Source organism: Dendropsophus ebraccatus, chromosome 2 (assembly GCF_027789765.1).
Source record: "Dendropsophus ebraccatus isolate aDenEbr1 chromosome 2, aDenEbr1.pat, whole genome shotgun sequence".
In the NCBI taxonomy this organism is placed as follows: Eukaryota; Metazoa; Chordata; class Amphibia; order Anura; family Hylidae; genus Dendropsophus; species Dendropsophus ebraccatus.
This window is the reverse complement of record NC_091455.1, coordinates 66331147-66353588: the sequence shown is the minus strand read 5'-3', so window position 1 is coordinate 66353588 and position 22442 is coordinate 66331147. Positions and strand designations below refer to the sequence as shown.

General features: G+C 42.0%; 1 protein-coding gene across 1 annotated transcript in view; it reads right to left on the bottom strand.

Annotated features, from left to right (window-relative positions):
- Positions 1-332: 332 nt before the first annotated feature.
- Positions 333-22442, bottom strand: part of TTC39C (tetratricopeptide repeat domain 39C) — a 58751-nt gene continuing 36641 nt past the window's right edge. Inside the window, exons 3-14 of the mRNA XM_069957690.1 lie at positions 21872-21997; positions 19066-19180; positions 14061-14415; positions 12014-12182; positions 10187-10280; positions 6699-6806; positions 5960-6069; positions 5267-5390; positions 4441-4538; positions 3288-3392; positions 2585-2623; positions 333-2481 (exon numbers count right to left, since the gene is read on the bottom strand). Coding sequence (XP_069813791.1) covers positions 2392-2481; positions 2585-2623; positions 3288-3392; positions 4441-4538; positions 5267-5390; positions 5960-6069; positions 6699-6806; positions 10187-10280; positions 12014-12182; positions 14061-14415; positions 19066-19180; positions 21872-21997 — 1533 coding nt within the window. The 3' untranslated portion in view covers positions 333-2391. The remainder of the gene's footprint in view (positions 2482-2584; positions 2624-3287; positions 3393-4440; positions 4539-5266; positions 5391-5959; positions 6070-6698; positions 6807-10186; positions 10281-12013; positions 12183-14060; positions 14416-19065; positions 19181-21871; positions 21998-22442) is intronic.

Genomic DNA, 22442 nt, shown 5'->3' with positions numbered 1-22442 from the left:
CCAATCAGAAGCCCAAGTGCAATGAGCAGCACTTTCCTGGGCTTCTGATCGGCTCAGCTAAGTGGCGATAGAAGGGGCCGGCAGTCCAGGAACTCACCCGTCCGCCGACCCCAGCAGCTCCTCTCCCGGCAGCGCGCACTTCCGACATCCTCCGGCACAGGCAGCGGGGTACAGAGACGCTGCCTGTGTCCTGGATGTGTCGTGCAGCCGGACGCTTCCGGCACAGGCAGTCTCTCTGTACCCCGCTGCCTGTGCCCGGAGGATGACGGGAGTGCGCGCTGCCGGGAGACATCAGCTGCTGGGGCCGGCGGACGGGTGAGTAACTGGTTTGTTGTTTTGGGGGTCACTGGCTACTATGGGGGTCACTGGCTACTATGGGGGGCAGGCACTGCCTACTATGGGGGGCACTGGCTACTATAGGGGTACTGGCTACTATGGGGGGCACTGGCTACTATAGGGGTACTGGCTACTATGGGGGGCACTGGCTACTATGGGGGGCACTGGCTACTATGGGGGGCACTGGCTACTATGGGGGGCACTGGCTACTATGGGGGGCACTGGCTACTATGGGGGGCACTATATGGGGGAATTGGCTACTATGGGGTGCACTATATGCAAAGATGGGGGAGATTTGATGGCGGCGGTTGGGGGGGGGCCCAATTCGCACCTCTGCCCAGGGGCCCATAATGCTGTTAAGACGGCCCTGCTCTAGGCCATGCCAGTATGACAGTGCTGCAAATTTAAAAGATCATTTGTTTGTGCTCTAACCAAGGCACAAACAAGGCACATTAAAAAAAGACACAACTGGTAAGTATTTACTCTCATCAAACAGATGGTACCAGCGGTTTGGTGGGGTGGGTTGGTGGATACAGAGTCGCTCTTATATACTGCGAAAGATAAATGTATTGTGCATAAACATTTAGATATTCATCACTCAGATCCTGTCTAATATAGTTCACAATGATAATAAGGGGGTTCTCCACTACTGCCACTTTGGCGATATAGCCATTGTATATTAAAGAGTCTTCCATGTGTATGTCAAGAGTAGAGTCCTAGTGCCTATGCACGTATGCATATTCCCTCAGTGGACACATCCAGTGGAGGACCCTTTTATGTTATATCCTCACTATCATGACATCCAGAATACTACATTTAAGAAAAAACACATTTATAAAGAGATTCACCTAAAAGTATAACTTAAAACTTCCCAACAACTTTCTCCATTAAGGTTCCCTTCACCTTAAAAAATATAACTTAAAAAAAAAAAAAAAAATCTCACATCTGTAGCACAGATAGAATGAATATTTCACACACATCAAGTGCCCAGCAAATGGACAACAATGGAAATATCCCTGAATTTGAACAAAAAGTACATTTTCAAGTACGTACAGAAGCAAAAGTGCTACAACGTTATTGTATTGCCTTTACTACCCGTCAGGGCCAGTTCCTTTGACTAATGTATTTCATCTATTCAATGCAAAGGACAAACAATAGGGGGTGCTACCACACACATCCCCCCCCCACTGCCCAACTGAAGCTGCTATTGTTGCAGCCATCTTATTTTATTGTAAAATGTTGACTAAAGTCCATAGATCTATAAAAGGTGGGGATGTCTTTTTACCTAATGATAAAGGTTTGAGCCCCAGCTCCACATGTTACATTTAATAGAATGTTCTAAAAATCCTATTGAAGTATGTAAGAAGCCTTATTCCTCCCGTCTTACCACCTGATCTACATCCCTTAAAAAAAACAAAAAACAAAAACAAAACCCACAGCCTAAGATGCCTATGTTCCCCATAGTCAGTATGGCAGAGCAGACGCTGCACAGGACTAGGTCAGGTACATCACTGGGTGTTATGTGTACTTTTCACCGACAGGCCTGACCGCAGCAGTTCAGCTTACACAGCTCAGTGTTAAGCAGGATGGCTGCCGTGGGTACCCAGAACCACCCTGTATTTCTTAGATAATATAGTAGCCTAATGTGTGAACCAGGAACATTTACTAGTATAATACAGCATAGGGAACATAACATATAACTAAAACAGTCAAAACTGAATAAAAACGCCATGGGTGATGCAAGTTGAACTGCTGTGTCAACTCTGATTGACACAAGGGTTAAACGGACATGCTATACAGGTCACTACAGTCCCTAGGACAGTCTGCCACTGCAGCAATGACTTTAGATCATTGTCTTCCAGATTTAAAAGGTTGTGAATTCTTCTTCTGTCCGGCTCTGATGCGATTGTGAATAGTCCTAATTCTCTGGCACGGGCGGCACTCTGAGGAAACTCTTAGATCCATCTCACCATCCACATCTGCCATTTCCTTCCCCTGCTGTGTGGTAAAGTGCAGAAAGCTGTGTGGCATGTAAGAGTCCCGTCCTTCTCTCTGTCACTGAGGGACCACTTCCCTGAGAGAGGCCAAGGCTGCGTGGATGCGAACATGTAGTCTGTTCTCAAAGTCATAGCCAGTGTATTCCTCCTAGATACAAAAGTGAGGGGGAAAAAAAAGTCAAGGCAACGAACGGAAGATATTACCATGATACCCAATTGATATTACAAAGCCAAGAATAATCTAACTGTACCTTTGCTTGAAACAGTAATGCTTTCCCCTTTCCAATGGTCTGTAAAAAAAAATTTAACCATTAACTTTCTGCAATACAAAGATCAGGACTCACATTTAAAGGGCATTACAGGGCCTGGACCTTTTTATTATTAGCCTTCAATGTCTGATCTATGGGGTCTACATTTGGCCATACCCACCGATCACCTGTCAGTCAGAGCCATGGTTCCCATTGTGTAGTGGCCATATTGGGTTACACAGCATTGAAATAAATGAGAGATACACTACAGCAACCCAACATGGCCAGTATACAGTGTAGAGTGTTAAAAAATTACCAATTTTTCTACCTTTTTTATTGTACTCATTGAGGCTGGGTTCACACAACATATATTTCAGTCAGTATTGTGGTCCTCATATTGCAACCAAAACCAGGAGTGGATTAAATACACAGAAAGGATCTGTCCACACAATGTTGAAATTGAGTGGATGGCCGCCATTTAATGGCAAATATTTGCTGTTATTTTAAAACAAAGGCTGTTATATTGAAATAATGGCAGTTATTTACTGTTATATGGCGGCCATCCACTCAATTTCACCATTGTGTGGACAGAGCCTTTCTGTGTTTTTAATCCACTCCTGGTTTTGGTTGCAATATATGAGGACCACAATACTGACTGAAATATACATAGTGTGAACCCAGCCTTAAAGTGGATATGAGCGAGTACCTCTGGATTGTCCAGCAAGAGGCAGCCTAGTTCATAGCAAGCATACGGCTGGATGTAGAGGTTCTGCTGCCGTCCCTGCTCGTCCTTCACTGCACGCTGGAAGAACTAAAAAAAAAAAAAAAAGAATATTCAGATGATGCGTGACAGGCAGGATGTTATTCATCTGTACATATATAACAATGAACATTAACGCCTTAGTGGTTGGCCACCTTTGTTGATATAATGATGCTTTGGTGTGGCTGAAGAGTATAATTATCTATTTTTACTTATTATAGAGCAAAACACTTTGTCAGGTCTTTTTTCGATCTAGTTTTGCTTCTATGGCCTCTACAGCCTCCATTGCCTAGAAATGAGTTGTAATAGAAGTGAGGAACCGCAGTGTGGGAGCCAGGAAAGGTAAGTCCAGCCTATTCACATTATGGTGGAGAAGCAAACTACCATGTGGGCAATAATGGGGGAGTAATTACTATGTGGTGCGGTAATTAACAACTGTATGGGGCATTATTGAGGTGGCTGACTACTAGATGGGGCACTATTGAGTGGGGCTGACTACTATATAAGGCACTATTTGGGGGGCTGACTACTATATAGGGCACTATTGAGGGGCTGACTACTAGATGGGGCACTATTGAGTGGGGCTGACTACTATATAAGGCACTATTTGGGGGGCTGACTACTATATGGGGCACTATTGAGGGGCTGACTACTTTATGTGACACTAATATGGAATTTTCTACTAGGTGGGGGAAATAATGGGGTAACTACTGTGTGAAGGCAACTATTTTATGGGGAAGTATTAGGGGGTACTTATAATACCACATTGGCATGTATATAGGTAAGAGGTTTGCAGCGCCTAGGGTGAACTATTGATATGACATGAATGCAAGTTCTGCGGACAGCACAGGCCCATGGTACAGTTAATTTGTCACTGGCGTCAACATCACTACATCACCAGGGGGTTACTAGCAGATTCATGAAATTAGGATATGAAAAAGTCCACCAGACCTTTGTTAAGCATCAGCAGCAGACTGTATATAAGCACTGCCATTACTAATATTACACAATGTATAGTAAATACTGCAATATGTTTAAGTGACCAGAAAGCAAAAGCAATAGTGTTCTATGTCTGAAAGCAGGGCGCCTGATGTCTCACCTGAACAGCATCTTCAGCATTGCCCAGACATTTATGGATAGCACCAAGTAGTAAATTCCTCAGTCCAACTACAGATGGATCTACAACTTCATGGCAAGCTTCAGTCAATAGGAAAGAGAAAACAGACAGCAGGAACAATAAGAACACATGATCTTTTGTTTGATTGGTATGTAATAAAGTGCAAGGCAAACATTAATAACATTACAACTAGTGTTGTGTGAGCACTAAAATGCTTGAGTGCTTGTTACACGAGTCGAGAATTTCTCAAACATGGAGTGCTTGACTCGAGTAACCAACCCCATTGAAATCAATGGGAGACTCATGCACTTAACCAGGTTAAATTTTATAAATTAGGAAACAAAAATTATAATCAGTCACAATATATTCAGTGTTATCAGTAACATTACTCTGAAATAGAAAAATTACATTTCCTAATATGAAGAAGTGATAAAACCACAGATTACCTTGTTAACTACTTGTACAAGCAATATAACAGCCGGTCTAAAGATGGTGCAATAAAGTCATCAGGAGCAATAATCTGCTTAGCTGTAACCAGTGTCTTATAATCATCTGTCATTATTGTATATTATTCCACATCAGGTGATCACAAGCGCATAGCAGGTAATAGCTCCTATTGCTTATCATACCACAAATAATAGTGATGACAGCATAGACCTGTGGCCACTTGCACACACTACCCCTCAGCTGACAGTGTGAAAGGGATGTCTGCTTTTGTGCCAACCCCCAACCAAGCAACACTTAAAAATGTACGAAAATTATACAACAAAAACATGGATTATGACGTTAAATTGGTGTGTACAATTACCTTGACTCATGTGCTGGAGGTTGGACAGGGAACAATTGGGTAGAGCTTTCCACAAGTACAGGACCTCGATGGCCGCCAGAACACACAGATGTTTGGTTGGTTTTTGTTTTCTGAACCGATCCCCCTGTTATTGACATACAAAAATGAACATACAAGAAAATCGAGGGCATATTTACCCCCCGTAACACTAACGTAGACCCCTGTATCACGCCTTTATGATGCTGGACATCACCCCATTCTACCATCACGTTCTCAGTCTGTAGTTTGTCACGTCCATCCAGTCTTTATACCAGAACATTGTGACTGTCACAGACCACAAAGAGTTACACCCAGGCTACACAGTAACGCAATGTCACACAATGTCTGGCACACATCAGAAGTCACTCAGCATAAGGTGTGATACACGTCGTGAGAAGGCCACCACTATGGCTCAGCAGGATTAGATCCACTGACTTCTATGGTGCACAATCACATCAAGCGGTTAATTTTTTGGCAGCAATTATATTCTCATGTCAATTTTATTCATTTACACAACTGTGACTCTCATGCTGAACATCACCATGTGGTAAAAGCAACCATGTGTCCCTAGCCATCCTGTGAAGGGTGTGACCTTGTGATGATAAACATTACATTCCTATATAGTCACTGCTTTCTTCCCATCACATCGCTATCCTTAACCAATAATACACTAACCTTTTTCACTGAAAACTGCTCAATCTGGTTGTTTTTCCTCTTGAAAAGTTTCTGGACGTCTCTAAATACTTCTTGGGCACCATCGACGTCTCCAGTGGCACCTTGACAGACTGAAATTGGAATAACAAAGTTGTTTTAAGTGTCCCGGGGGGGGGGGGGTAAATACCAAGGCCCCAACCACTCTAATCTTTTTGCATGTCACAGGAGCACTTGACTAACAATAAAGAGAAAATGTGGTACTGACCAGTGATCATAATACATGGTAAGTATGATGATACTGAAGAGTCATTAAGCCCCTTTAACCGAAAAGGATTTTTTTTTTTTTTTTTTACAAATTTTACATTTTCATACTAGAAATGTTAATCAACTATCATGGACATAGAATCCTGTTCAATGTTATTACAGTGCCAAGTCTATGTCCTTTGGGTCCTAGACTCAATAAAATTATTTATGGAACTGGGTAGACTTCTTAACACCCCTTGTTTCCACAGTAGAGGGGTTAAGCGTTTTATTCTAGTGATTTAATATTGCGTTTACACACACAGATTTTTGAAGCCAAAGCCAAGAATGGATTTGAAAGGCGGAGAAATCAGTATTTTTTTTCTTTATGACCTGTTCCCTGTTTATAATCTGTTCCTGGCTTTGGCTTCAATAATCTGTCAGATAATCTGTGTGAGTAAATACACCATAAATACATCTCAGCACCAGAGCTAAACAGATTAAACCTGACGTGTCTCACCTGCAGTAAGATAGGCATAGTAACACTGCGACCACCTTGATTCATTTTTTAACCTTTCAAAGGATCGGAAGGCATCCTTAAAGTTCATTTCTATCATGCTGCACCAACCTAAGAAACAAAAAATGATAACATTATAACATTAAACATCATTAAAACAAAATCGGTTCCCTTTTAGGTCCTATGAAACACACAATTGAGGTCTGGTCCAAAGCGTGTTCACGCTTCCCTTTACACTCCACTCCCTCCCCACTTGCTCCTATTATCTATACTAGCTTGTTATCTGACGGTTGTTCCTACGAGTCCATTGCTCCATGGCAGGAAGCAGGCCTTTTTCACTTTGCTGACATAGTGGACCCGTTTTCTAGACGGGTCATCCCCTTTTCACTGTTGAGGGAGAGAAAAAGTCTTCCACGGTCTGCAGCAGTATATCATGAAGCACTCTCTTACGCAGCAGCAGTAATGACGGATTATGCCCCCTTCCCCAAACCCACACCTTTTGAGAGGCTTTGTAAATTTCGTCCTTCCACCAGGGGTCTAATCTCTACTATTTACTCTATACTCAATTCGCCTCCTGAAGGCCAAGATGTCTCACATGCCTATATGGCAAAATGGGAGGCTTATTTGGGGAGGAAGCTCCCACAACCGATATGGCAACGGATTTGGTCACAGGCGGTCAAATCATCTGCGTGTGTTTCTTTTAAAGAAAACCAGTACAAAATATTATTCTTTTGGTACCACACCCCTGACCTTCTCCATCGCCTCTACCCGGACGCTCCATCGGTTTGTTGGAGATGCTCGACAGGGGTGGGGACCCTCCAACACATTTTTTGGGACTGTCCTAAGCTTCGACCATACTGGAGGGGAATACAGGGCCTGTTGGCGGTAGTGTTGGGAACAGTAGTGCCTTTGGACCCGATGACATATATTCTGAATCTTCCACCTAAAACCCTGTCGAAGCCTTCAGCCAGACTACTCCTCCACGTGTTAACCGCAGCCAAGTGTCTCCTTGCTAAATACTGGAAGCAAACTTTAATCCCATCAGCACTTGAATTAGTCAATCGCATTCAGGAAGTGAGACGACTAGAATTTATGACTGCAGCACAAGAACACCGTATAGAGAAATGCGAGCAAATATGGACACTATGGGATGTTTATTATGATCTGTTGCACCGAACGTGAATCTGTGAGAGTACTCTGCCTTTATGATTAGGTTGTTTTCCCTTTTCCCTGCCTCCCCGCTTTGTCTCTTGTGATGTCTCTGTCTTGTCCTTGTCTTGTCTCCCCCCAGTTATTTGGCTATAGTTAGCCCTATATTGCAGTTCAGTTTAATAGCTTACTTGATTAGATTGTTTGATTGATGTAAGTGGGTCGGCTGTTCCCTGTCCGTGTTGGAGGGCTGGCCCTAAATGTTCTTTTACATACTTCTCTGCTCGGCCATGTGGCCCATTGTTATGACTGTTTCTACTGAATGTTTGACATATTCTGCCTATTTTTTTTTTTCTTATACTGTTAAAAATGAAAAAGCTCTTGAAAATAAACAATTTATAAAAAAAAACAAAATCGGTCAGGACCTCAAGAGGGTGCATCATCCTCGAGTATAGAATCTCTTGCAGGCCGCCTATATACGAGACCATACCAGGTGCAATTTCATGTGACAGACAAACAACTGTAACTGAAGATGTCTGATGATCTTCAGCGCTTGCTGTCACACAATCATGTGATCCCTTTCTTACCTCAAGGAAAATGGAAGGATCTTATCACTAAACTACAGAGGCTGCCAGCAGTGATTGGGGTCAGAAACTGAATATTGTGGGGTGGGGGCTAGCATATACGTCAGACCGGCTGTTATCCAAACACTGACCACTGAGCCTCAGAATAGACGGACACTTCCTGGCCTGCTGAGATTAGTTACATTCATTACAGCAGTCTCCTTGTTATCATCATAGACAGAATTACAACGAAAGGTACTACTAAAGCTGGAGTCAGGTAACACAGGATCCGGCATCACAATAGGCTGTGGTATATCGACAGGAGCTTGAAGACCCCCTTTACCTCTTTAAAGTGTACCTGTCATCATAGAAAACTGCTGAAGCATCTAGGATGTAATTACACATCATTGGAATAAAAGAAAATTCTGCACAGAATATTGGTGAGTGCCGCATCCTTTATGGCTATTTTATTAAAACAAAACGTTTGACATGTTCAGAGAGATGTCAAAAATTGTGATCAGCCTGGATCTGAGTGTTTAAGACCAGTAGTGATCATGAGAATGAGCCGAGAGAAGACCGCACTAAGTGTGATCCTCTCCTGGCTCCGTGTCACGTGATGAGTCGGGCTGCTAATGTAAGTCTATAAAACAAGGTATCTGATCGCACTCAGAGCGCGATCAGATACCTTGTTTTATATTGTTACCATTGCAAGCTACATGCAGGTAGTAGCTCTACACTGATACGCAGCCCCAAACAGAGTGGACAGCGCTATATAGTGCATCATAATGTACTTTAGATGCTAATGTAAGTCTATGAAGACTCTTTTCACTGACAAAGAGCAGAAAGCAGACCTCTGAAGCGCGGTCCTCTCCCCGCTCGCTCTCACGATCAGTATGGGCCTGAACACTCAGACCGGGACTGATCAGAACTTTTGACATGTATCTATGACATGCCAATTTTTTATGACAACAGGTACAGTTTAAGGTTGGCTACTTATGCCTGACATGCTCCAATGCTTAGCAGTATACAGAGGTCGGAGTTTTCAGATGCTGGGAGTTAACTACCAAGTGGCTGGCTTCAGAGAAGTTGCCAACTCTGTCACTTTCATGAAGTTCACTCAACACTACCTGCGGCCCTTCGGCTACACCCCTGACAATAGGTGATGTCCTAGCTCAGCTCCCTCCAATCCTCGCACAATGTCCTCTGCACAGGACACAGAGCATGCCCAGATTAAGATCCCATACAAGTCAATGAGTAAACCCCAGACTACAGGTTAATATGGCACATGTGACCGCTGTAAAGCATATCTGAATTCTGTCAACAGCAGTTCAGGCAATTGAAAGAGTGAGAAAACCATAAACCACCTGTAGAGGTGTCGAAGAGGCAAGGATATGTGGAGGAGTCAAAAAACACCATTGAATCTGTTACTAGCACTTCTTTTACTTTAAAAAGTCCCCCTCCTCTTAGGACCTTACATCCAATAGTTTTGTTCTCCTTCTAGTTATTCTGTTTCTCTGTGGAGTCTATGGGGGTGATTTATCAAACATGGTGTAAAGTGAAACTGGCCCAGTTGCCCCTAGCAACCAATCAGATTCCACCTTTCATTTTCCAAAGAGTCTGTAGGAATGAAAGGTGGAATCTGATTGGTTGCTAGGGGCAACTGAGCCAGTTTCACTTTACACCATGTTTGATTAATCTCCCCCTATGAGTCGCCTTATGCTGGTGTTGTGGATTTTGCTATAGCGGTCTATAGTTTTGTTGAAGATGTCTAACACTTACCAATCTCATATAGGCAAACGTGCTGGATCTCTCTCTGCTCTGTTGCAAGCTCCAGAGCGGTGTGGAAGGAGGTCAAGGCACTGTTTATTTGACACTGGAACAGAAGCAGAACATTAAGTAGAGATGACAAATCTAATATGACACCACAATCAGCTATACACATGTCACCATTAAAATTGTGAATGTCATGTAATAAATAATAGTCTATGCAGTATTAGCAATGTTTCACCGAGTGGTCAGATATACGTTTTACGCAGAAACATTCTACAAGGTTATAGACAATAGATAGCCGTGAGGTGAATGATCCTTTGAGTGAGAGCTCCTACCCCATGACTCCCCCATTAATTCAGCTCCATTATTTTTATCAAGACAAAGTACTAAATTAGGCCCCGTTCCCACTGAGCAAAGCTAGCGGAATTCCGCGACGGAATTGTCCGCCGCGGAATGCCGTTAGCCTCCCGCTCATAATGGGACTCTATGGGAGGCGCGCGCTGCTGCTCTATACGCGCTGAAGAATGAACATGTTCATTCTTCAGCGCGGACAGGGCAGGAGCGCGCGCCTCCCATAGAGTCCCATTATGAGCGGGAGGCTAACGGCATTCCGCGGCGGACAATTCCGTCGCGGAATTCCGCTAGCTTTGCTCAGTGGGAACGGGGCCTTAATGTGTAGTATGAGCTCCTTACTTTTATAGAATAAAGAGTGTTGTTGTTTTTTTTTTTATTCAAATCAGATGAGAACAAAAGATGGAATAGGCATGAGAAGTTGAAGAGTTACCTGTTATTGTAATCTATGAGACAAAGCCATTTATATTTTTGGCTTCCCCCATCATAGTATTAAATTTACTTCTGGATGTTATTCCAAGTAAATAAATAGGTACATTCTATTAAAGTATAGCATGGAGGCTGCATGTCCAAAGAGTGGTTGTTTATTCACACCAGAATCAATGCTTTATTGATGCTTGTATCAAGCATGGTTGTAGTGCTCTCACAGTGTCAGCAAAAATTACATATACAAGAGTAAAAGGGATCACAAAGCCATATACAACTTGTATATAAAAAGATGTGAAAGGAACCCCCTCACCACTATAGGCAGCCTATGGGCATCTGCTGTTGAAAGGTAGATGTAAGGCGGGCAGCATAACTATAAAATCTAGGCCAGTACAATTAATATACCTTGAGTGGTTGGGTACATGGGTACTGGCTAATAACCGCTGAAATTAGTGCTGCTAGCCCTTTAAGAAACGTGAGTCTGAACCTGCGCACCAATCTTGGCATACAGTAGCAGTGTGATCCCAGGGCACATTGGTGAACAGGAGAAGAACACCGTATCCCACACAAGATAAGCCTGTGGATTGCCATGCCTGTTGTTACATTACATGAGTCATATACACTGATTTTCTAGCTGCTCTGAATGATACAGTATGATTAATGGAATTTAAGAGGAAACATAAATGACTTGTCTCGAGCACAAAATGTACTTTATCCGTTCTCTGAACCACCTACGATCACAGAGTCACAATAACAAAGTGAAGTATCCAATTATTCTAAGTGGCCAGCCCTATTAGTGGCGGATTTATAAGGTACCTGACTCATGGAACGTATGGAGAAAGCTAGAGACATATGCTAAGTGACTGTGTTCTCACTGTTCTCACTCATCAATACCCTGTGACTGCTTTATCACGCACATATGATATGATATGTATAGGAATAAGGATAAATACTTTTCATAGGAAAAAAAAAGTCAAAAGAAATGTGTCAGGCGCCGGAGATTCCCGGAATGACTGTGTCATGGTGACTTATAAGAAAGGGTGAAAGGAGGAAGAATACCTCTAGTCGCTGGACTCTTCCTTTAAAGAACATGAATAGAGAGGAGTTTGGATATGCAGATTCCTTCTTGTGAAGAATCTCCTTTGCCTCCTTTAGTCCTGCTTGATTATCACTTCCATCCAGTGCAAAAAAAGGGCGGACTACCGTATGGTACCACAACAAGGCTAGCCTGTATAGAAATGGAAGACTTCTGCATGTTATAGTGATACAGGATAAGCATACTGAGATACATACAGAAGATACTAAGAATGAGGATGTGAGAACAGAAGTGAAAAAAACTCTGACCAAACTGGAAAAGCTGACATGGGTTAGAAGCAATGATCCGTGCATTGCCCTGCAGCTTATAATAGAGAAAGCACGTAATACTGACACCAAACTACCCATAGTGACCCCATCTCAGCTAAACACATACAACAGAAGTGGACGATCAGGGGATTATCAGCCATGGCTGACACTAGCATTTCTACAATACATGGTAAAAAAGAGAATTTTTAACACATGATAAATGGTCATTTTGTCACCCATCACATTTCATGATTGTGGATTTTTTTTTAAGTAATTGTGTGGGATTAGAGAATTTTTTTTTAATTTAATTTTGAAACAGAAGCCCTAGGATCGCACTTGGTACTGCATGCAGAGCATGCTCACGGATACAATGAGGTTTCTGGAAAATAAACCCAACTCTTAGTATGACATAATGCACTTTGATTCAATGGAATAACCGATGGCAGGAAAGGTCATGTTTGTTATCGGGTTTTCAGCAATATGTATTCTGTGGAAACCCTTTCAGCGTAAATGCTTTCTGTGCATTCTTAAAGGTTATACATACTTTTGCAGCAACCTTTTTACTTCTTGGAATAGTCAATACTCTGCAAATAGTCTTCATAAAGACTACTGTGCCTACTGTGTTTTGTATCCAGCTCCAATGCAACGCGTCTCCATATTACTGACTGCAAGCATAGCCACCATGTTTAGACACGATGGATTATCACTGTACATTCTACACAGTACATGCGGATGATGTTTTGGAAACCCATCCATGTGTAACTTAAAAACAGTGAATTTCACTATCAGCAAAATAGACTATGTGCAAATGCACAACCAGTGCACATGAATTGTAATAATACTCACCGAATTACTGTCGACCCCGACTGCCATCTTGGGACAATGACGTAAAGATTATGTAATTGTCCCTAGATGGGGTCCGGGGTCGACAGTAATTCGGTAAATATAATGCACCACACTTCAGGGGGTGGGGGGAACACAGGGAAGGGGGCCATTCACTTAAATAAACACACATTGCAAAGTTGTATAACTTTGTAATGTGTGTTATTTAGTGAATAAATGTTAAACGCACTACCCCTTTAATACTGTCTGTAAAACCAAATTCAGCATGGTATAGGACAATTAACAGATTTTTTTATTGAGTGTGTTAAAACAAACAACTGCTTGGTCTGTTATGACCCTCATAGGAGTTTTATAGGACAGACTCTGTACTGTTAGCTTGGTAGCAGTCTAACACCCTGGTTCTAGTATTGTTTCACCTGCCTCAAGTATTTTCACTAACTAGTACCTTTCCTGTAAACTAATAAACATATTTTTGTTTACCCTACGTGTTTCTGCTGAACAGTTTCATCAGGGGTATAAACTGTCATGGTCTGGTTCTGGCACAATCTATTGTTTCCTATTGGCATGGTAGTAAGGCAGCCATCTGTGCATGGAACCACAGGTAAAAAGTTGGTACTTTTTGCTATAAAATGTAACACAATATTGCGGCAACTTACCAGACTCAAAGAAGGATCCTAGGAATATGAGTTTAGGATAAATATACAGTACCCATCTATAAATAAGATCAGTCATACATCAATGCTATCCCTGTGATCTTATTTCTGGTACACGTTGACTCTTTATATAATCTACTAAACAAGACATCGGAGTCCCACGTTAGCTTTATATCTGCATTGTTACCCTTTTGTCTCTTTCTCATAAAGGTTACTTACTGTTTATACTATATCAACTATGAAAGTGTTGCAATATAGCTACTCACGTAGCTAAAGGGGCCTTCATGTCCTTACTTTCACTTGCATACATCAGTGAAGATAGCCCCTGCAGACGGTCTCCTGGAAACCCCAGCAAGTTGATGATTTTGAGCAGGTTTGGGGGCACCATGGATATGCAAAGGTGAAAAAGTCCGTAGCCAAAGCTCACAGCACCTTTCAGTCTGTTCAGAGCATCCTCCGTGACACCCTCAACGGCAATGTGATTATCATTGGCGGCGTCAGAGGGAGAGGATTCCTGAGATAGCTTCTTCTGATACATTTCCTGAAGGGTGTTAATGTCCACATAGCATTTGTTGTAAATTTTCCAAGCTTTTCGCAGGATCCAGCCGCCTTTGATGTACGCTGGTGGAGAACAACAGAAAACAGGGAAGATCATACAAGTAAAACCATAGGGGTTTACAGTGTGGATCTCCATCATTTTACATGGTCACATCTACATATGATAACAACTTCACAGCTAAGTCTCGTGATAAATTTTATTGTGTTTTAGTCGAGAGAAGCGTTCACAACTGAGCTATTGCTGCAAACACTGTGTTTCAATATGCAATATGGAAGATTTACTGACAGGTCAATCACCACTGTCTGGGCGGGAGAGAGGCAGCAGCATTGTGACTGACCACTCTGGCCATGACTGGAAAATAAAGTCACTGCCGCACTGTATAAACGCTAACTTCTGCCGGATCGCAGAACGTTCAAGAGAGGAGAAAAGTATGAGAAGTCTCCTGACCTGCAGGTCCCTGGGTCAGTATGTGAGGCCCCAAGGACCTGTGAGGTTCTCATCAAACAAGTTACTAGTAGAAGATCTAAATCAGGGGCTATGTGCACTGTAAATTAGGCTGGGTTCACACTATGTTTTTGCAATCAGTTTTTTTTTTCCCTCTTATGAAAAAAAAAAATAGAAAAAAGTAAGGATGGATGGAAAAACGTGCATTTTTATCCATTATCCATTTTGATCCTTTTTTCCATTGACTTCCCTTATAAGGCTATGTTCACACAACGTAAGTTCTGTTCCGCTGTGGTTGCAACGGCCGTGATTAGTGCAGAACTTACGCTGTGCTAAAGGGTGAGGGAATCCCGGCCGGAGTGTATACACATAGCATACACTCTGGCTGGGATCCCTAGCGGCGCTGCAAGAAACTGATATGTCATGACAAAACCCTTTCAGTGCACACAATGGAGTGTGCGGCTCCGGCTGCACGCTCCATTGTGTGCAGCGAGGAATTCGGATGGGGGCACGCACGGATGCGCCAGCATCTGAATTCAGCGGTGCTAAAGATCATCCGGCCCCTACTGCAGTACCAGTCGGGATGATCTTTTCTGAGACCAGCTGTTTTCTGAGACTGGCAACGGTCTCTTACAAGGTCTGAACATAGCCTCAGGGTGCATTCACACGTACAGGATCTGCAGTAGATTTGATAGTATAGATTTGATGCTGTGCAGCGGATCTGCAACATAAAATCCGCTGCGATACAGTGTGTGTGAAACTATCCTAAAAAAAAAAAAAAAAACCCACAACAGATCAAAACAGATTAATTTTTTTTAATGTACACAAAATTGTAGTCAACCTCATTTTTGTGTACGTTAAAAAAACGGATCCGTTTTTTTAAATAATGGAAGTCAATGGAAAAACGGATCAAAACGGATGCACACAAATTAATACATTTTTCCAACAGTTTTTTTCATCCGCTTTTTGAAAAAATGGATTGCAAAAACGTAGTGTGAACCCAGCCATACCTGCCAATTTCCTATAGAGGTCAATACATCTTAATAAACAAAAAATGGCTGTTTATAGGACTTTATGACTCAAAAAAGACTGTGTGAGCAAAGTTTAGAAGTAGATAGTAAGCCCTCACAGGCACAGATATGTGTAGAGCTCATGGGGTTGTAGAACTACATCTCTCAGCCTGATCAGCCAACCATATAATGAAAATCAATGACCAAAAGTTATCAAAGCGTGTCAAATAGAAACTGGTGTAAACTGCCCATAGCAACCAATCACAGCTCAGCTTTAAATTTACCAGAGCTGAGCGCTGAGCTGTGATTGGTTGCTGTGGGCCATTTACACTAGTTTCTTTATAACACACTTTGATAAATCTTGGTCAATGTTTTTAAATGATCTGCACAGTGTATTGTGTGTATAACTGGGGATTGCTGATGTAGGACAATGTATACAGGGGTGTAACCAGGGGCAGAGTGCCAAGGCATTTGGCCTTGCCCAGGGTATCTAGATACAGGGCATACAGGTGAAGGAAAGCATGGCCTCAGCTCTGCGGCATGTACATATCTATATTAAATGTATGTAAATGGCAGATAAAGAGTGTAATGCAGTGTCATAATGCTGTAGAGTGCACCTCTCATATCTAATTCATCACTCCTCAGGCGCTTCCCTACCATGGAAGCAGTCCCATTGTATTTCTGCAGATGGATGTGAACTGCTAACCTCTGCTACTAGCCGGAAAGACAGCAGGACAAAAGAGCCGCTTCAAGACCGAATAGAAGGCAGAATTTGCCAATTACAGCTGAAGAATCTTGGCGAATCTTTGTATTTTTTATTCCAGGCTTTTATTTCATATCACTCCTGAATTTATTCCTAAAGTTATATTCAGCCTTAAAGGGGGACTTAAACATTTGTAAGCCTTTCATGTTTTTTTCTTTATTCTGCATGAATTATATAAAATATGTATTTTCTGCACAAATTTGACCTCAAGTCCTAAAAATAGATGTAAGCCAATCTAAACAATTGAGCAAAATATTAGACTTTGTCATTTATTTGTTGAGAAAAATTATCCAATATCACATATCTGTGAGTGGCAAAAGTATGTGAACCTTTAAGGTCCGCAGATCATTTAAAGCGAATGTACCATCAGGTACTTCCCTATGGGTATTATACCTTAACTGATCAGTGCTGGCGCAGGGATGACGGTGGCGTGGTCTTTTTCTGGAACACTGGCCCGCCCTGGAGCACTGGAGGCCACCGCCACTCAGTAAGATGAAACCCCCTCCCCTCTGTGACGTGGCTCCATTGATTCTAATGGAGCCGCTTCACAGAGGGGAGATTGTCACACTGTCAGGCTGCCGGGCCTGCCTCCAGTGCCCGGAGATGGCAAGGTGCTCCTGAAAAGACACTGTGCGCGGGAACTGGGTGGCCAGCCCTGATCCATTAAGGTATAATACCCAAAGTAATGTACCTGGTGGTACATTCGCTTTAAAGGTGTTTTCAATCAATAAGATGACAATAAGATTTAAAAACAGGGATCTATCAGTTTGATCTTTACAGTACTATTGTGGAAGTGCATCATGGCAGGAAAGAAGAGAGAGTAATCCTCCGTACCGTACACTTAAAGGAGAAGTCCAGCAAAATCTTTATTAAAGTATTGTACTGCCCCCCCAAAAGTTATACAAATCCCTAATATTCACTTATTACGGGAAATGGGCATAAAGTGTTTTTTCCCTACACTTACTACTATATCAAGGCTTCACTTCCTGGATAACATGGTGATGTCACGACCCGACTCCCAGAGCTGTGCAGGCTGTGGCTGCTGGAGAGGATGATGGCAGGGGGACACTGAGGGACACAGGGCACTGGAGGGACACTGAGCATCCCTCTTCCATCATCCTCTCCAGCAGCCACAGCCAGCACAGCTCTGGGAGTCGGGTCGTGACATCACCATGTTATCCAGGAAGTGAAGCCTTGATATAGTAGTAAGTGTAGGGAAAAAAGCATTTTATAAGCATTTCCCGTAATAAGTGTATATCGATGATTTGTTTAACTTTTGGGGGCAGTACAATACTTTAATAAAAATTTTTGCTGGATTTCTTTAATACTCACGACTGACATCAGTATAAAGTGGGGACCTTAAGTGGTATGGAATCATTGGACTCAATAAATAAATTACCAAGTCTGATGGGATATAATAGAAGTACACCCCTCAGATGAACAGGAATATGAACAAGGGTAATTTAACAATTAAAGGGAAACTAACAGCAGGTTAGAAGACTCTGCTTTTATGTTCCCAAAGTACTGGAATGCCGAGAATGAAGGACATTTTCTTACCGCATCCTCAGCATCATTACCATAAAATCTTCAGTTTAATAAATGTGTAACTTAGGTGGTTTGGCGCAATGGTGGTGGGACTAATGCCCTCAGTGCACCGATCCACCCTGCCCACCCCTACTTATGCATATTCGTCCAGGTGCTCTGCAGTAATGGGTGCCATAGCAGAGGGCAGGAAACAGAAGGCAGGTAGAGTGGATCGGTGCACCGAGGTCAGTAGTCCCAGTGCACTAAACTACCTAAAATACATATTAATTGAACTGAATATTTCACATAAAAACTCCCTTCTTTCTCAGTGTCTATGGTAACATTATAGACGTTAGAGTCTTCTAACCTGCTGTTAGTTTCCCTTTAAGCACATCAGGAATGATTGACAATCAGATCCTATATTTTCTGCATGGATGTCCTGATGGAGATGTAAGGTGGATACAAATGAATCAATTTTCATTTCCATTACAACACATTAGTAACAAACAGCAATGATCTCTGAATGGAAGTGTGCACCATGGGAATCGGTATATAGTAGATAACGCTGTAACTTTGCACTATTACGGTAGGAAGAACCACAGGATTTATCTAATGCCCTGTACTGATTTCCAGGATGTAAAGCAGAGATAGACTGTAAAATGTATGGTATAAATTGTATTACAGGTGGAGATATAGCTATAAAAGTTGTCACTATATAGTAAATAATACATAAGAAGTATAAAGGCTGCATAGTATATTATTCTTGTGAGTGGCGTGCAGATGACAATGTGCACAAGCTTTTAATACAAGGGCTCCTGCCTACACTTCCTTTCTTTTCCATACACAATAGGTAATGACAGTAAGACCATTAGCTACACACACAGGACAGTCTGACTCACAAAGCAGGTTAATACGTCTGCCAGTGCTCAGCATAATTCACCCAGTACATCTCTGTTAATCTGGAGACTCACCTGACAGCTCCTGCTTAACAAAAGAAAGCACAGCTAAATAGACCTGGCAGTCTGCAATAATGATCTGTCTCTGCAGGCGGTCAACCATAGACTGGGCAGACTTCCTACCGTCGGCCTGTTAAAGGGAAAGTCATGGGTTCAGATGAAAACAGTCAGTATGGTGATCAGAACAGCTACTTAACAACAGAAAAAAATCTGATAAAGGTCACAACGTCCTAACAATGTAATAAAATGTAACAAATTAATAGTGGACACAATGGCACAGAACAGGCGGGCAAATCATTAACATTGTCAGATGAAAAGTAAATGCTTTTGTGAAATGTAACAATTGGCATCAGTGTAATAGACACACTAAATAGCACCAGAAGCATGGGCTTGGGGAGGGGTCTCCATTCCATGTGCCCTTCCCTATTGGCCGTGTGAACTTACAGTGAGCCTCTGCAGTGTAACAATATCACAATATAAGCAAGACAGCTTCATCGTCTTCCACAAAGGAAAGGAAAGTGATTGTTCTTAAATTTGGGGGGGGGTGTTATTGTAGGCTCCTCTATGATTTTTTTTATATATACCCAATAAAGCAGAAGCAAAAAGCTGAAAAAATATGTATGGCACCCCAGGAGTTTAAAAAGAACAATATGAAATCCCTCTTAACATGCTTAAAGGGAATGTGTTGCCTAGAGTCTTTTTTACTGAATAAGGTCAGATACTAGAGGTTGTTCTTTTATTCTAATGTATTTGTATTTCTTGACTTTTTGTCCCCACCATTTGTACAATGTTATGGGGGCTGCCATATTGCCGGAGCTGTTTTGCCACAGTATTTAGTGATATGCTTTACAGCAAGACTCATGGACATAGACGACAATATAGTCTGTCCCCTTGAGATAAATGTGAAACATTACACCTGGTACTCTTTGACCGTTAAAGAATTCATTCCAAAGGGAGCTGCTATTATCTCCTCTATCTACTTGTGTGACATGTCGCTGTAATGCTGTACAGATCACTTTACAGCAGCCTCCTCTTATCACCACAGACGTTTATGTAACTATGAATACAACCACACTAGGTCAGTTCTGTACACGAGCCTCACTGAAACAGAATAAGGCTTCTGAACGGAACTGAATCGTATCCATAGTTACCCGAACTTCGGCAGCAGGAGCGACTGCACACCGATGGGGTGAGGAATCATAATGAAAGGTACGCTCTAAAGATTTTCTAATGGTTGTCATTTATATTGAATTTTTCACTTTCCAGTTAATGATGTCAGGACTGCACTGATGCTTCACAAACGACATCAAAGCACTGACTAAGAGAGAGTTCAGAAGCGAGAAATGTCATCTTAATAAGAGAACATGTCACCACACAGGTCCCTCTTTACAATATTCTGTGCTGTGACATCACTACATGCATTATTCCTGTACTGTAACAGCATATACACATTATCTATGTACCATGATATGGCCGGGTACATTATCTCTGCACTGTAACATCACTATGTGCATAATGCCACTCACTGTGTGCATTATATATGTACTGTGACATCACTATGTGTATAATCCCACCACTGTGTGCATTATATATGTACTGTGACATCACTATGTGTATAATCCCACCACTGTGTGCATTATATATGTACTGTGACATCACTATGTGCATAATCCCACCACTGTGTGCATTATATATGTACTGTGACATCACTATGTGCATAATCCCACCACTGTGTGCATTATATATGTACTGTGACATCACTATGTGCATAATCCCACCACTGTGTGCATTATATACAGTATGTACTGTGACATCACTATGTGCACAATCCCACCACTGTGTGCATTACATATGTACTGTGACAAGACCATGCACATCATCCCTGTACTGTGACATCACTATGTGCATAATCCCACCACTGTGTGCATTATACATGTACTGTGACAAGACCATGTGCACAATCCCTGTACTTTGGCATCACTATGTATATTATTCTACTACAGTGACACATGTGTATGCATAACCTCTATGCTGTGAACGATTATGTTTACATAATCCCAATACTGTGACATCACTATGGATACCTATTGTACTGTGCGTTATCCTAATAAAGTGTGTATACTTCTGGTACTGCAACATCACTGTGTTCATTATGTGCGTTCTGTGACACGCCTGGATACATTACAATGTGCATTATGCTACTACTCTGACATCACTATGTGCATTATGCTACTACTCTGACATCACTGAGCATTATGCTACTACTCTGACATCACTATGTGCATTATGCTACTACTCTGACATCACTATGAGCATTATGTCTATGCTGTGACCATAATGTGTGTATAATCCAGGTACCGTACATGACTGTGTGCATTATTCTGAGACTGTGACAGCATTGCGTGATCCCATTCTGTGCATTACGCGGATACGGTGACATTACTGTATGTATACTTCTGGGAATGTGACATAACTATGCGCATTTTCCTGATACTGTGACATCATTCTGTTTTATGCCTGTACATTAACAACGACATACCACAGAATGGAGAACACAATAGTCACAAACTCTTCATATTCTAAGCTCATGATGCTGTAATGGTCAGACACCATTCCAATGATACTGTGGATCTCCACCATTACTTGTTACCCTCCTGCTATTGGCTGTCTTCATCTCCACCAACTGTTCTGAACAAAGCGGCGATTTATGCGTGTGTGTTGTCATTGTATGCATTGTCTATGGAGCTGGTCGAGTGCAATTCGCTATCTCCAGCAACTAAATAAATGGAATAGTGGAGTGCCCCCTGTAAGCCATACTTACATTTTTCTTGATCTTATTTTTGATGGTCTCTATTACTCCTTCATCACTCTCACACAGCTTTTCGGTCATTTTCAAGTCATCGCATGCTACCTGCATCTTTTCCTCTTCAAAAGTCATCATGGCATTCTGTAAGAAAATCATCTATGTTATTTCCCAAGATCATACTGTACATCACTCATTCAAAATGGAATGCAGCATGAAACAGGGATGGGCTTCTTGATCTTAGTGATATTAGGAATTACTCTGCAGCATTAAGAGCCCGTTCACACTGAGCAAAACAGGAGAAAATTCTGAACAGAAAGCAATGACATGTCAATTCTTTGAGTGGAGACGAGCAAGACATCACATTGAGACAGTGAGGCAGACGGGATTCCGAGAGGAGTCTGCGACAAGGGTTGAATTTCCTCCGATTCTGCTTAGTGTGAACGGACCCTTAAAGGGGTAGTGCGACGTTTAACATTTATTCACTAAATAACACACATTACAAAGTTATACAACTTTGTAATGTGTGTTATTTAAGTGAATGGCCCCCTTCCCCGTGTTCCCCGTGGTACAGTATACTTACTCAATT